At 38.2% G+C, this 17294-nt stretch overlaps 1 protein-coding gene across 1 annotated transcript in view; it reads left to right on the top strand.

Annotated features, from left to right (window-relative positions):
* The window catches only part of LOC592241 (thymidine phosphorylase), a 33364-nt gene that overhangs the window by 2470 nt on the left and 13600 nt on the right, over positions 1-17294 (top strand). The window contains exons 2-3 of the mRNA XM_030988042.1: positions 14023-14225; positions 17037-17265. Of these exons, the coding sequence (XP_030843902.1) occupies positions 14023-14225; positions 17037-17265 (432 nt within the window). The remainder of the gene's footprint in view (positions 1-14022; positions 14226-17036; positions 17266-17294) is intronic.

The following is a 17294-nucleotide window of genomic DNA, read 5'->3' as shown; positions in this document are numbered from 1 at the left end:
CAAGAACTTGAGTTTTAAAGCATCATCCATGATCGGTTGTTAAAAATCGTTCATTGCTCAGAGAAGGTACACTCAACACAAAAATGGCCACTGTAGCAGATGGCCTTTAAATGTAGACAGGTTCTACAACACACATTTTCTTCTTGAGAGAGCCAACTTTCGGGTGTATGCCATGCAAACGCGCAAACATTTTGGAAATTTTGACAAAACTGACCCATATTTAGGGATATTTTTCTTTAAAATGGGACCCATGTTTAGGGATTTTTTTATGTGAATACCCCAGTATACAAATGATGCACAGGTTTGAGTGCGTCGGTAGGGATTGTGTGCACAAGGTACCTATGAATGGTTTGAACCCACGAGGCGCAGCCGAGTGGGTTTTAGACCAAATTCAAAGGTACCGCGTGCACACAATTCCACCGACCCACGAATTAAACCTGTGCATCATCTGTTTTATAAGATGGGGCCCCAAAAATTCTCAAAAATACAAAATTTTGTTATTTTACAGATTTATCGGATGCATGGCAAAATCCTGCGTCCGGTAATTTTTTTTACCAGACGCATGATTTTTTTTACCGGACGCATGATTTTTTTTACCGGACGCATGATTTTTTTACCGGACGCATGATTTTTAACTTATCATGAAATTAAAAAAAAAAAAAAAAAAAATTATGGAATATTTGTTTTTTAAACAGATTATAATTATCAAAAAACATGAAAAACAAATAATTATCACCAAAAAAAAATTATAAAAAAATCATTAAAAAAACATAGAAAAAAAAAAAGAAAAAAAAAAAGAAAAAAAAAAAGGGAATTATTGAAGAAAAAAGGATATCGGTGGTATCGATCGCCGATATCGCGTGCATCCAGTAAAAATAATTACATGGTAATTGACCAATCAGATTGCAGGGATTCTTCTACCCATCTTATAATAACTCTTGATTTTGGGGACATACGGCCGCAGTATCTTAACCAAAGAGCAATTGTGACCTACTGGTAGGCGTTACCTTCATGAGTCTTCAGGATTTCACTGTAATCCTGTAATAGAAGCCAATCCATGTGCTTCATATTACATTTTTTCAGATGTTGAGTTAGTACCGGTCAAGTTATGTGTTTTATTAACTTATGTCGATGTGCTAGCGCATGGGACCGTGGGCCTTGATTATGATTTAAAACATCCTCAATTTCTCGAAGAAATAAACTTGATGCTGCTTCCAATCATTCAGCATTATTTTTCAAACATTCGTTTAAAAACTTATACAGACTTTAGAATAGTTATAGTCCCAAACAGCTTAAACTTCAACCTTTTTTCTTCTCTTTTTGAAGGGTGGACTGGACAGATTTTTCATATTAAAGGTGAACCCTTTTTTTTGGGGGGGGGGAGACAGAATGATGATGTAACTTTATGATTAACTACCAGTAGGATTACTGGAATTTAAGACTTCTCAGCACTAATTTACAGACTACAGCAAATATGCTTAAGATGATGTAAGATAATGATTTCTAGCTGACACAGGCATGCTCATCCAGTCCATACAATTGTCTTCCAATTAACCTTCAAATGGTCTGACACAAATGGTTTTATTAGTTCATGAAGTAAGAGAATATGCCTATCGTCTCTAAATTAAAGTCTAGAATTTGTAGTGCTTCAAGAAAAAACTTCTTTGTAATTTTTGTATATTTCTATACCATCTTCTAAAGATTTCATTATGGATTAAAACTGATCTATAGATATTTCAAGTTAAACTTATTTGTGCAATCAGTGGGAATTGATTCTAAGTATACAATTGTAGAAACAACATTGATACATTTAGAAAATAAACATATTGTTCCTTGATATTTGTTTTGATGTCTTTTTATTAAAGTGCAGGTATGAACTTGATTATCATCAGATATCCTTAAATCCTTGTTGTAAATATGCAACTACCGGTACATAATTATTTCTCAAAATCATTTTTTATAAGCCAATTTAGTCAAGCAACATAATGTATATTACATGACTATTTGATAAACTTGTGCATTATTAAATACCGGTACCCTTCTCAGTTCTCAGGCTTGACTTAAATTGTATTCTAATCATTTAAGATGAATCAGCACATGTGAAAGTAATGAGGTATGATTCTATTACTTGAAGACCAATGAGGCTATTCAAATATTAAGAATGATACATGAATGTTTTAATTTCGAAACCGCAAGTAATTATAAAGTATAATGTATTCTATTTAGGGTAAGTAGTACTCCAGCTACATTTGTTTGAGAGCATTCATGTATGATTTTTTTTTTATCATTTATATTATGCCAAATACACATGAAAGTGAGAGAGAGAGAGAGAGAGAGAGAAAGAGAGATAATTTTCTTATATTATTACACACATTTTATGCATGCAATTGTGAGATATTCACAATGATTCCACAATAAGATGAAAAACTTAAATATTACAAATCAATCTTGTTAGTGTAAATTCAACGCTAAACATGATTTCTAAATAAATCATACATTCCAGAGAAAACTCTTTAGATGTTGTATGAATGTGTTCTTCCTCATGCATATGCATTTCAAGGTTTAGAGAATTTAATCACAATGGTGAGAAAAAAGTCATTGATCTCACATTTTGGTGTTTCGTCGGTAGCAACCACCTAGCAACTACCAGCAAATTATAGTCCGGCAGCCATCTCGATATACCTTGTTTTAGGGTCTATAGTTTTTTTTTCTTCGGATTATAGTTCCTTAGACCATCAATTTGAAGAATTCGATTGCTGACACTCTGTCAGCATTGAGCAATTTGAGATATGTGACGTCATACAAAATGGCCGCCAAAATCCCCTTTTTAACCAAAATTAATGATATAAAAAGTTTTAACAGCATTTTACTACATTAAATGGCAGTCAAATATCTTAATTTTTTTCTAGAATCATCACTAAATAAAAATTGCGATGCTGTATGATCACAAATGATATGCAAATTTGCATAATTCGGAATGGCGCCCTCTATAGACACATTAACTTGAATAGTTCAAAATGATGGCCAAATACCAATTTCTAACATGAGATTATCATATGTCATGAGTCAGATGCACTGGATACATTGAGTAAAAATTGTGCTGCACATTTATTTTTATTTTGTAATTTTATACTCGAAGAAAACATGGTTGAATTTTATGCTCTCTGTCCCATAGATATGAAGTGGCATATGGTGATAAATGCCCATTTTCAGTGACAGCGTTAAGAAACTAGATTTGTATTCTAAGGTACTAGATTCTTTTAAATTAACCTACCAATTACGATCTACCGATACGACACAGGACTATATCCGTTTATAAGTTTGCTTCACAATCTTGAAATTTGTTTAAAAGCCCACTAAAGTGTTGGGAGCCCTAAATATTCCATGCGGAAGAGGGTGTCATTTAACACTTAATTCTGCAAAGTGAGGTCGTGACTGTAATGCGTGCTTCCACACGCATGTTTGCAAATGAGCTCTCTTTTAATAACATTTTCTACAAACGCTTGAGGTAGTTTGAGGTAGTGAGGCAAGGTTTGGGGGTATTTGGAGCTCCTAGTCTTCGGACCCTTGATAGCCACACGTTGATACGAGCCTCTGACATTCAGTTGGTTGTTGACTGTCCATAACATAAAGCAAAGCATTGAGTAGGTTGAGTGATGACATATGACCATGCTGCATCAACATTGCCAACTGAGTCCTAAAGGAGTCGAATCTTCTGCTTCATCACTTTCAGCATTGTACCCTATCCAATGCCAAAGTATGCTCAAGAGTGTCGCATCCCGTCAACGCATGTCCTGCCAACATCGATGGAATGATATCTCCTAACTTGTCTACATTAGCAGGAACATCAATAACAGTTCAATTTGTGAAGGGGCGTCTCCATGGTCATTGGCGTTTTATAAGTCCGTCATGTAGATAATGATCGATGCAAAAGTAGTACGTAGACGTCTGTGTCATCCACTAGGACCCTAACATACATCTTCTCATTAGCATCAATTCAAATCGCTTGCTGTACTTCGATGCTGCCTGCTTCATCATAACTATGATGTGGACAGACCTTTCCTTGCCATGACATCACTGCCTGGAATCACTTCAACAGGAACCTCATCTTGACGGTAAAGGCCTGCTTGTGCTTTTGCCTATTTCTGTGCACCCAATCATCCTGCAGACTCGCGCATATAATTACGATGTCGATCAACTGTAGTTTATTGTCATGAAAAGATAGTGAAGTTAGCAACACTAGAGACACGTTTCAACAACTTCTCTCCCTAGCTTTATTGATCTTTCCAAAGCTTTTGACTGCGTACAACATAAACGCCTATGGAAGATTATGAGCTGGATGGGCTTTCCAGCATATATAATTCAACTCATCCAGTCGCTCTACCAATACCTAGAAGCAACAGTAAGAACAGAGAATGGCTACACCGAAAGGTTCACTATTGGTCAAGTTGTCCGTCAAGGCTGCATCCTATCACCATCTATGCTGTATTCATTATGAGAAAGGCATTTTATGGTCAAGTTTCTGTTGGTGGACGAACGATCACCAACCTAAGATACGCCGACAATACAACACTCTCTGGCGTATTGATGGGGAAGGGTTGGGGGGGGGGGTTGGGGACAGTTAAACCCCCAAACAAAATTCAAACTGTTTTTTCTATATATTCGATACCAGTGATTTACAAATGTTGCTGAAATGACATGATTTTCCTGGGTTTTTTCTCACTTTTTAGTAAATTATTATTTGTTAAGCGTATGTTGGAAAATGACAAATCCTAAATTCACAGTCAAGCAAAAAATATGCTTATTTAAAAGCCTACATGTCAGGGTCCGCAGAACAGCGGGGCTCAGGGGACTCGAGCCCCCTCACTTTTTGTATAAAGTATGTTGAAGAGAACTAGAAAGAAAGAAAGAAAGTGACCCGAGGTGAAATGAGGTATCAAAATATGTTCATCTTACAGTTAATAAATGCCTGAAACCCTTGAGCTTCCAGGGGCTGTGCCCCTTGAACACCACGCCAATTTGCGCTCCTCTCTTCCTGATCGTAAATACTTCACCCCCCCCCCCCCACCCCGATTTTAAAAAAGTTCTGCGGGGCCTGCATGTAACATGTATGAGTGGTGGTGATGCAGATTGTTTTTCTGCCCCTCTAAGTGTTTTTGCTCAGTATGCCACTGACAACACTTATAACAAGAACATCAGAATAACTACTAGAACTCTTTAAAAAAGAGTGAAGGATGCAAGTGAATAATTTGGACCCTACCTCAATGGGAAAAAGACCTAGATCATGATTGGTGGAAATTAACTACATGCAACAGAGCATGGTGGTTGATGGAGAAGAAGTTGATCAAGTGGACAAGTTTATATAATGTTCTTGGGTCAATGATTGTCAAGGAGGGTGGAAGCTCGGCAATATCTGCCTTTGAAATGTGGTGTTGGAGGAAGCTACTTGGGATATCATGAAGAGATTACAACACCAATGGACACAATTAATGTCCATCATCGGAGATCAACCGCCACTTGCTACCAGGATTGACGGTACAAGCTACAATAGTTTGGTCACGTTAGCAGAAGATCAGGAGACAACCTTGACAAATTATCATTCAAGGTACCTTTGAAGGAACACGTAACAAAGGAAGACTCAAGCTCAGATGGACTGACGACCTTCGGGAAATCACTAGCCACCCTCTAAATACTAAAGACACTCTACCGGATTGCAGGAGACAGATGCCGATCAAAAGGTCTCATCAAACGGGTCACAATGGTGAGCCATGATCTATATGACAACGACGACGACGACGAATAGTAAGAGATAGTTTCTTGGAGGGCAGCAGTGACGCGGGACTCAGTTGGAAGACTCTCGACCCGTTATGACCTCTAGATACTCTCGGATCTGTCAAACACCAAGCAAAAATCATCAGATTTTCATCCACAGCAGAGCACAACCATCAATGACTGTACAAGGTTGTTCCAGTGTCTCATGCCTGGCTGACATCTCAACTTTTGTTAAGTTCTATAAGTCCGTCTTTGACATGGGAGTGCTCGTTTCCAGAATCATCAAAAAGTGCTGTTGGGACTGGTGAAAGCTCTTATGACAAAATGTCCTTGATATTGACCTCTCTTGAACTTGTCTGCAGTCTTATTACTCTGGAGTAGATCAACTTTTCATAGATTTTCGTATCCCAACATTGACTTCTTCATGGCAGCCATGGTTTGAACTTTCTTGGAAATTGTGTCATAGAATCCACCAGGTAATATCTTTTGAAATTCATGCATCTGTCTAGTATAGATGTCAACTGCTTTATCCACATTCACTGACGTTGGAGCAATGCTGGTCTAAATAAAGCCTATCAATTGAATAATAATGTGTGCCGTAAAACCACTTCTCACCGATTTGATGAAAAATGAATTCTTTCATAGCCATTTTTTTTCTTGACATATGTAGGGTAGGTGTAGGGAATTGGAGACCACCAAGCTTGAACCCATCACTGTCTGTCCGTGTTGGCTCCAATATTGATATAGCGACAAATGTGGCCTTAAACAACACTTCTGCATATATCCAATTCATTTCGAAGACTACAATGCGTTCTCTCTCCGAGAAAATTGGCAAAATTGACCAAGATATTAGCAATTTTGATCCTAAAAATTTGCTCTGATATAAAAACACAATTTTCACTGAATGTTGTGGTGTATGCAGATATTTAGGGGTGGCTCTTAAAAATTAGTTTTAAAAGGAAGTTTATGAAATGTGCCAACCATCACAGAAAGCTTATGGCCATTGTATGTTGTGAATGGGTGTTGCAATTCACATTATGAATGGTGTCTGATCAGAAATGTGTGTAGGTAATTGGGGACACCAGGTCCAAGATGGGGGCCTACTTCTCCCCAGTTGTCCATTTCATGTTGAAAGGCACTATCATGAAACACATTTGGTCGTACGTGTCACCATTCTAATTTGAATGCATTCAATTTTAAGAAGTTGTTTCTATGCTGTGAGTTTGATCAATGTAAAAGTCATATTGCCAGAACATTATTCTGAAAGTATTTTAACATAATTGAGAACACCTTTATTACTGTAAACAAAAACTACAGAAATATTTTGGGCCACATTGTTTTGAAATCGTTTCAAAATTTCAGTAAGTTCATTGGCTCCATATATCTCTTTCAAAAAATGTTTGAACTAACTATAACAATCCCATTTTCATTCAAATTGTATTTAAAATGTCTTGATTTGTAACTGTCCCTTATTACCTACACATGTAGGTAATGAGAGACCTTTGGTGATGACGTCATTAATCATTGTTATCTTATTAATCAGTTACATCATGACCACAATTTCGTTACAAAATAAAGAGAAAAAATACTTAAGGGAATACAAAAATGTCTGTATGTGTAACATTGTTCATGTTTATGTAAATTATGCAAATGTGCTTAAGGGTCTTCCATTCCCCACACCTACCCTATCTAAATTTGTACCAAACACGATGAAAGATTATGCAGCACAACTGCAATTGTTGCCCCCAAAGAGCATTTAATATGATTTCAACGTGACATAGATTTAAGAAATTGGCATTTGGCTGGCACATATATTTTATTCAAATTAATATGTTTATAGAGGGCGCTATTTCAAAATATGCAAATAAGCTGGTTATCTATGGCCATGCAACATCACAAAACGTTTTTTTAGTGATGGTCCTAGAGAAATACAGACATTTGGCTGCCAAAAATTGTAGAAAAATCCTTATTATATATTTATTATTCATTTTTAAAGGAAAATCATGTACTTTGGCGGCCATTTTGTATGACGTCATATATCTTAAATTGCTCAAGGCTGACAGAGTGTCAGCAATCGGATTCTTGAAAAAGAAGGTCTAGGCAATCAAAATCCATTGAAAAAAAAACTATAGACCCTAAAACAAGGTTAGGCCAATAATCTGCATTTGGCTGCCGGACTATTACCAGCAAACACATACAAAATATCAAAAGTGAACATTTCCCTCTGGAGTGTGGTATTTTGATACGCCTGCAGAAATTTCACAGACTTTTGCAGCTCACAAAACATGGGTAAATGAATGTGTTTTTTGGCTCTCCTTGCTTCTGTGTGATGACTAGTCGTGCATGCATTTCTCACTGAAATATAATGAGCAAAACACCATCAGTTTTTTTTAATGGGATTTCCTAGTAGTGTTATGGCAGTCATAAAATTGATGATTTTTCACAATCGTATTCGGGCTGATCGAGTAAGCAGGCTAAATGATAGTGTTTTTCTGACCTCTTCTTTTACTTGAGGCCTGTCCTCATCAGCTTGAGATTGCTGCAAATAACCTGCTATTTTAATTATCTCAATCGCAATTATCCGGCTAATTTGCGTCTTCATCCGCCCGCAGTTCCAATTGATAGCAGGATATATGGTTGAGGTAATCATCCCAAGACATCGTTGGCTACAGTAGTTTGCAAAATATCCCGCTATTTGTCCGGTGCGACTTCACCAGCCCGAAGACTCGCACTGTGCGCGAACACTGAGTAAAATATCTGAAGCTAATTTCTCGAGGTCGAGTTTCGAGTTTCGAGGTCAATCTTGAGCTGATGAAGATGCGATTTGTTATTTCGGGATTATTTCCCAAATCAGAAATAGCGGGCTATTTGGCAATCTCGAGCTGATGTAATCTCGAGCTGATGAAGATAACCTCAAGGGGTAAAGTTCAAGAAACTTTTGTCCGTCCACAGGCTTTGTTCACTCTTGCCCCAGTTTTGGTCATCCATATTTGGACATCTTGAAGGGGATAGTGAAACAGAGGTCAGTTGCTTGAATAGTCTTGCATTGAGACACAGTTCACCCACCCCTTTCCTTTATTATGAGTTGACAAGAGATTGAAGACTAACTCCTGACTCCAATCAGGATAGTTAGAACGATAGTGAGGGGGTACTGCCTACATGAGATCTATATTATTCTCCTAATTGTATCATCTACATGTAGGAAGATCACAACTACTTTTGAAAAATCAACTTACCGGTAAAAGGATCCGGTAACTTTGTCTCAGATTCTGAAACAAAATCCTGGATTTTAATAGCTTATGCTGCAATGATGATTATAAACCTTTAGGTCAGTCAGGAACCCATGACTTTTACAAGCCTGATTATCAAGATATTTATGATTGGAAATCGAAACCAAATTTTGCGTTTGCCTAACGGTTTTCATAACACTACAGTCTATGGGGGAAAATGAGTATGGTAAAACCGGTCACTCAAAGATTTTTACTTTTTTGAGGCACTTCTTGATCAATTTGAAGTGCGATTTTTTTTAGGGCTTCAATATTACACCATATTACAGACACTGATAACATGTAGGGCCGTGCATCTCAGATTTAACATTGTTAAACGATGCCTTTAAGGCAATTTCAGTAGCCCTGTCTAGGTACATCAATCATCACATCACGAGCATGAATTCATGCTCGGATTAAGTAATACCCATTGTAATGTTCACACAGTATTAAAATTGCCCTTGAATTGACTTTTGAAATTAGTTGAGAAACTTGAGATCATGTTATGTACCTCAGATTTTTGTAAAAATTTAGGTTGGAAGGGGAGGAGGAAATCATGGTCTGTTAAGCAGACTACACATGCATGCAGGTCAAGTGGGAGAAGGTCAAGGGGGGAAGGTTCCCTCATATCTAGGTCACTCTTTGACCCGAAGTAGTATATGTTGAATTTCTATAACATACAAAATCATAAGTACATGTATACATGTACCTATACAAAATAAAAAAGTATGAACTGGTAAAAGAAAAAAAACAAACTAGATGGAATTTTGACTGCGCGCAGTCGAAAATGATGCCTCCGCCATAGAGCAATTTAAACAAGTTTGGAGTTTAAATCTCCAGTGGTTCTTGAGATATCATGATAACAATCTCAATGTATGGAATTTCATAAGTTGACCTCTGTGACCCTTGACCTTTGACCTACGTGCTCCAAAATCTAATCAGATCGTTTTCCTATAGTGATACACACTATCACTAAGTTTGAAGTTTAAATCTCCAGTGGTTCTTGAGATATCATGATAACAATCTCAATGTATGGAATTTCATAAGTTGACCTCTGTGACCCTTGACCTTTGACATACGTGCTCCAAAATCTAATCAGATTGTTTTCCTATAGTGATACACACTATCACTAAGTTTGAAGTTTAAATCTCCAGTGGTTCTTGAGATATCATGATAACAATCTCAATGTATGGAATTTCATAAGTTGACCTCTGTGACCCTTGACCTTTGACATACGTGCTCCAAAATCTAATCAGATCGTCTTCCTATGGTGATACATACTATCCTTAAGTTTGAAGTTTAAATCTCAAATGGTTCTTGAGATATCGCGCTAACAAACTCAATACAAGGAATTTCATAAGTTGACCTCTGTGACCTGTGACCTTTGACCTACGTACTCCAAAATCTAATCAGATCGTCTTCCTATGGTGATAAATACTATTCCTGAGTCTTAAGTTTAAATCTTAAATGGTTCTTGAGATATTGTGATAACGGTCAAACGGGACGGACGGACGGACGGACGGACGGACGGACGTACGGACGGACGGACGTACGGACGGACGGACGTACGGACGGACAACCCGAAAACATGATGCCTCCGGCACCACCTTCGGTGGCGGAGGCATAAAAAACAACTGTATTCAGGCTATTTTAATCATATAATAACCTGCCATTCGCTTCTCTCCTCTGACTGCAGATAACAAAATATATTTTGGGGAGGCTACTTTTCAAGCTTGCCTGGACAAAAATAACACTCTAAAATTTGTTTTGCATTGAACTCTATGCAAATTTATGGGGGCTCTTTTCTAATTTTCGGGGGCTCTTTTTGGCATTTTGGGGGCAAATTCGCCCTGAACCCGTGTATTATTTCCACTGTCTGACTCTCAAGTTAGTTGTGATATGTGATGTCACATGGACAGCTATTCTGTTTGCTGTTCCGTATAATATCACTAATCTTGGTTTTCCCCCGAAGTGGTGTATTTGTATTTGTCCTGTGAATTGTGTAGTGTTTGTATAGCTGTGAGCATGATCGTTTATGAATTATGATGGATCCCTTTGTGATATGACAAACAGAGTATTTGTACACAGGGTGTGCACTGAAACGAGGAACAAATGCACCAAGGATATGGGCAAATATATACTTTTTATTTTTTACACATCCAGAAAGTTCAGTCTCGCACTTCTAACAAAGATGCCCGGCTAGGACAGACAATTCTCATCTCATATCTGTTAGAAAGTGCAACTGTTTGCACAAGCCTCCAAAGTGACACTTACCTGTATAGTGCAATTGGGCCTGAACATGTAAATCATAAAACATACACTGTGTATATAGTCTATTAGTGATATCTATAGATCGATTCATCCCCTTTAAAGAGAAGGTTGAGTTCTGGGAAGAGGTGAAAAATAATTTGTGAGCGTTATCATTCTTATCATGCAAGTGTGGAAGAACTTCAGATAAGACATGTTTCCCTGAAAAGCATGGCTCTTCAAATACCTTCATATTCTAAATATGTTATGTAACATCGTAAAACTTGGGGGTAGGATTTTTACGCCACATGTTCGCGTAGTCCTATATACATCTTTCTGTGTACAGTGTTTGTAACTTTACAAAGACTTGGCCAAATTTCTTATCATTTTGATGATTCCAGAACCTTGCAATACACACAAATTCTTATATGCTAAATGATCAACCTTTTCTGGTCGATTCCCGTTTCTTTCACAATGCAATCGCATGACTAGAACTCAACTTCATCTTTAATTCCAAATTCATTGGCAGATATTTGAACAGATTTTGATTTTTAAATCTGCAATGACTTGACAATTTATATTAATTTCATCTTTTTTCCAATCCTATATATGCAAAATCTGTTACGTTATAATTGTTATGAATATGGAATGGAGTGACCTTTTCTTCCATCATTTATTTGCTAATTTAGAGATTCACTTTTGATGTCCTTCTGTGTTGCTCTACTTTCTATGTGCATTTTCCTTGATATATTATTTTGTTCTCCTTTAGATTTCTTTTTTTGCAATAATAAAGATGTGTAATACCTAAGTATATATTCCTGTAGAGGTGTCGTCGGACTGTGGATCACAGGATCTGTGGTTCGAGTCCCGCCACAGCACTAATGTCCTTTGGCAAGACATTAATCTACATTTGTCACTCTCGTCCTAGGTGTTAAATGGGTACCGGTAAGAAGGAATTCCTTCAATGCTGTTAGCGCCGAAATCGGTAGCCGAGCAGAGCCAGGGTAATATTGAAGCGCCTTGAGCACGTAGCTTGGTGTATGTGCTCTATATAAACATTCAATATTATTGTTATTATTATATTCCACATGTTCTTATATAGTGTATTTGTTTTCATTATATTTATAGCCTGTTCTGTTCCTGCTTTCAAAGAGTTTCACCCTCCAATTTTCCTATTTTTGTTTGGGAAAAAATTACATTCCATGAAACTATTACTATAAAATTATTTTAAAACAGTTCAAACTAGTTGTTGACATGCTGACTGACAGATACAAAGATATTACACATGATTGTCACCGATCTCGGTACCCATGGGCATTACATCACTCCCACAGTACGGCCACCTGTTGGATCCAGTGATTACCGGTGATATTGACCGGTGATGACCGAGTGATTACCGGTGATATTGACCGGTGATGACCGGATGGTTAAGTGCAGTGTGTCCTTTATATGCCACTTCCTCGTCTGACCATAACACTAGGCCTGTCCTCATCAGCTCCAGATTGCCAAATAGCCAGCTATTTCTGATTTGGGAAATAATCTTGAAGTTTATACAAATCACTTCTTCATCAGCTCTAGACTTGACCTCGAAACTTGAAACTTGAGCTCGAGATATTTTGCTCAGCGTTTGCGCAAAGTGCGAGTCTTCGGGCTAGTGAAGACGCACCGGACAAATAGTGGGATATTTTGCAAACTACCGGTAGCCAAGATATCCTGGGCTGATGAAGAAGACACAAATATCCCGCTAATTGCAACTTCGGGCTGATGAAGACGCAAATTAACTGGATAATTTGAGATCGGGATAGTTCAAATAGCGGGATATTTGGCAATCTCGAGCTGATGTAAACAGGCCTATACTGTGTTTAGGAGGACAACCAGACTGATAAAGGACATGCGACATCAGAGATTCGGTCATGAACTTATCAATCATTTAAAACTGGACTGATCTGCTACATACAAATAATGTCAATGACAAATGCAACATACTGTACTCGATTAACTTCTAACAAATCTGAGATGCATGGCCCTACGTGTTATCAGTGTCTGTAATACAATGTAATATTGAAGCCCTAAACAAAAATTGTGCTTCAAAATGATCAAGAAGAGCCTCAAAAAAGTTAAAATCTTTTAGTGACCGATTAAACCATACTCGTTTTCCCCAATAGACTGTAGTGTTATGAAAATTGTTAGGAAAACGCAAAATTTGGTTTTGATTTCCAATCGTAAATATCTTGATAATCAGACAGGCGATCGGCTTGTAAAAGTCATGGGGTTCCTGACTGACCAAAAGGTTTATAATTATCATTGCAGCATGACCTAAATCCAGGATTTTGTTTCAGGATCTGAGACAAAGTACCTGGGGGGTGTTTCATAAAGCTGTTCGTAAAGTTACACATGACTTTACGAACGACTTAAATATGGAAAGCCACTGGGTGCTTAAATAATTTTTAACTGCATCGACTACAGTTGAACTGTGCAGATATAGATTAACATACTTATTATAACAATTTCTTTCAATGCAAAGTATAGTTTTTGCCATGATTTAAATAAGGTTATTGGATATATTAGTCACACTTTGTAAAAACATCTTGAAAAACTTTGGGCATCCTATCTGGCACTTCTCATTTAAGTTGTTCGTAAAGTCATGCGTAACTTTACGAAACACCCCCTGGATTCCTTTAAGTGTCTATTTATAATAATCAGTATCTATTTTGACTCTTCCATTCTCATTTATCAGGGGCCTTCTTGATGTGTACCTTCATTAAGGGGTTGAACGCAGAGGAGACGGCCTGCCTCACGAAGGCCATGATGCTGAGTGGTGATACCCTGAGCTGGCCTAAGGAGTGGGAGGATAAACTGGTAGACAAGCATTCTACCGGTGGAGTGGGCGACAAAGTGAGCCTCATCCTCGCCCCTGCTCTGGCTGCCTGTGGGATGAAGGTAAACAAGGAGAATCTCTCTCTCTTTCTCTCTCTGTCTTTTCCTCTCTCTTTATATATTGTTGTTCTCTCTTTCTCTCTCTGTATCTTTCTTTCTCTCTCTCTCCTGTCTTCTCTCAATCTCTGTCTCCTCTCTCTCTCTCTCTGTCTTTATCTTTCTCTCCCCCTCTCTTTTCTCTCTCTCTCTGTCTTTCCATCTCTCTCCCTGTCTTTCCCTCTCTTTCTGTCTTTCCATCATCTCTCTCTCTGTCTTTGCATCTCGCTCTCTGTCTTTTCCTCTGTCTTTCCCTCTCTTTCTGTATTTCTCTTTCTGTCTCTTTCTCTTTCCCTCTCTCTTTGTTTTCTCTCCCTCTCTCTATTTCTCTCTTTCTTTCTCTCTTTCCCTCTCTCTCTTTCTCTCTCTTTTTTTCTCTCTCTCTGTCTTTCTCTTTCTCTCTCTTTTCTCTCTTTTCTCTCTCTCTCTTTCTCTCTCTCTTTCTTTCTTTTCTCTCTCTCTTTCTCTCTCTCTATCTCTCTCTCTCTCTCTCTCTCTCTCTCTTTTTCTCTCCTGTCTCTCTCATTCTTTTTCTCTCTCTCTTTTTTTCTCTTCTTTTTTTTTTCTCTTCTATTTTTTTCTCTTCTTTTTTTTTTCTCTTCTATTTTTTTCTCCCCCCCCCCCCCCCCCCTCACCTTTATTCTCTTGAGAATATGATAATAACGTTGATAAAGTGTTCCTTATAATTATGTACATCTTATTTACCATGGAAAGAACCCTAACCTGCCATATTGTTTGGAGTATATGAAGTATATTATATTCATGCACTGATCAAATGTCAAAAGTTGACTGTGGCAGCCCACTGTTTGTTTTATTGGTCGACCAAAGTATATGGCCCGGTCCCAAACCCTCCCCCCCCCCCCCCCCCCCCCCCCCCCCCCTCTCTCTCTCTCTCTCTCTCTCTCTCTCTCTCTCTCTCTCTCTCTCTCTCTCTCTCTCTCTCTCTCTCTCTCACGCCAACATCCAACACAGTAAAAACATCATTTAACTTCCATTCCAATAGAAATGCAGTGATAAATGCATGTCACTATGAATATGACAGACAATGAAAGCGGACAAAATATACAGTTCCTCAGGTAGACAAAGGAACATCCCTTCACTGCTATTATGTACAAATGTGTAGAACAGGTGAATATGCATGTGACACCTGTTCTACACATTTTTACATAATAGCAGTGAAGGGATGTCCCTTTGTTTACCTGAGGAACTGTATATTTTGTCCGCTTTCATTGTCTGTCATGTTCATAGTGTGTACACATGATTGATATAAAAGAATGAGTTTGTTATTACAAATTTGTATTGGCTGTCTGCCAGCCTGCATTGTGTACTGTAAGTGGGTTTTCCCAGACACTTCTCTATGAAACCACGACTCATGGGTGAATCATTTATTGCATGCAACTGTCCAGTAAATTGAAGGCAATCCAACCTTGGTACTAAATTAATTTAATTTAATTTGTCTGAAAGCTGAATCATAAGTGGGTTCCCCTCCGCCCCCCCCCCCCTGGAAATCTCTCTATGAAACAATGACTTGTGAGTGAAATCTGTATCATTTATTATTAACCGTATCAGACATCTGAGCAGGGAAATTTTTAAATGTTATTGCCCTCAAGGTTTGATGGATAAGTCAACAAAATTACAATAAGTTAGTCCGCTCAGAAAAGTCAATGGGATTGTGTGTGTAATTTGGCGGGCAATATAGGTTATACAGTAAACCAATGCGCAAATATTTTAGCCCGCTCAGAAGAGTCAATGGGATTTGTGTGTAATTTGGCGGGCGATATAGGTTATACAGTAATCCAATGGACAAATATTTTAGCCCGCTCAGAAAAGTCAATGGCAAAATGCGTGTTAAACTAGTGAGCAATAATATAGTGCCAGTTGTAATTTACATCGCGCATCAGCTATTGTAATTTACATCGCGCATCGTGTATAAGAAAATGCGCGAATAATAAAACTTTGCGCGAACTCTTTGTGACGTAACAATCACACCCTAGGCAAACTGTTTGCAGTGTATCGAAAATCTGTCAAACACTGGATGAACAGTGCTGGTTTGACAATGTTTTTGCAATTTCTAATGCTAGGAGACCCTGTGTAGCCTACATAATTTAAGAGTATAAGATAGTAAGAGTTTCTTGTTTGCTCTAGATGTCTGATGTGGTTAATAATAGTAATATTGACTGCCTAATTCAGGGCAATACGACTTGTCATATATCACCCTCACCTTCGGTTCGGGCGATATATGTCGTATTGCCCAGAAGGCAGTCAATATTACTTAATTGCATGCAGCTGTCTATATATTCAAGGGCGATCCAACCTTTGTACTAAATTAATTCAATTTAATTTGCATGAAAGCTGAATCAGAATGGCAAAAGTTTGAAAAGTAAATCTGACCAATAATAAAATAGTTATGAGTGTTTGAAGTATGCTAGATCACTAAATTTTCAGACTGGCAATATTGTCCTATAGAGAGTGTTTAATTTAAAGCCCCTATGCACTAGTTTGGCCAGGAGGGATTAGACCTCCCTGCATGGTCACCAAATGGTGGTTATCTCATCAAATCAGCTCTCGATTAACATAAGAAAAAGGGGATCATGGGGGACCAATTGGTCACTGATTAGGCCTTGTTTGCTATATAGAGGGTGCAAATAGAGCTTATAAGTAGTGCAGTGGGGCTTTAACAGTCTGTTTAAATGCTGTAAATCAATGTTTCAGTCAATATTGCTCAGTCTGCATGAATTTGACTCCACTTTTCCATGTTCTACCAATCTGTGCATGCAGGTACCGATGATTTCAGGGCGCGGCCTGGGCCATACCGGGGGCACCTTGGACAAGCTGGAGTCTATCCCTGGATACACCGTCCACCTCCAATCAGAGCGGATGCGGAAGATCATGGAGGACGTGGGATGCTGCATCTGCGGTCAGACGGCCAATCTCGTCCCTGCCGACAAGATTCTCTACGGTATCCGAGATGTCACGAGTACCGTGTCAAGCTTGCCTCTCATCACAGGTGTGTTTAATCTTTTTCCATTGCGAATT

This window comes from Strongylocentrotus purpuratus, unplaced genomic scaffold (assembly GCF_000002235.5).
Source record: "Strongylocentrotus purpuratus isolate Spur 01 unplaced genomic scaffold, Spur_5.0 spur5_scaffold_17, whole genome shotgun sequence".
NCBI classification, from domain to species: Eukaryota; Metazoa; Echinodermata; class Echinoidea; order Camarodonta; family Strongylocentrotidae; genus Strongylocentrotus; species Strongylocentrotus purpuratus.
The sequence above is the reverse complement of the archived record's forward strand: the minus strand, read 5'-3'. Positions and strand labels throughout refer to the sequence as shown.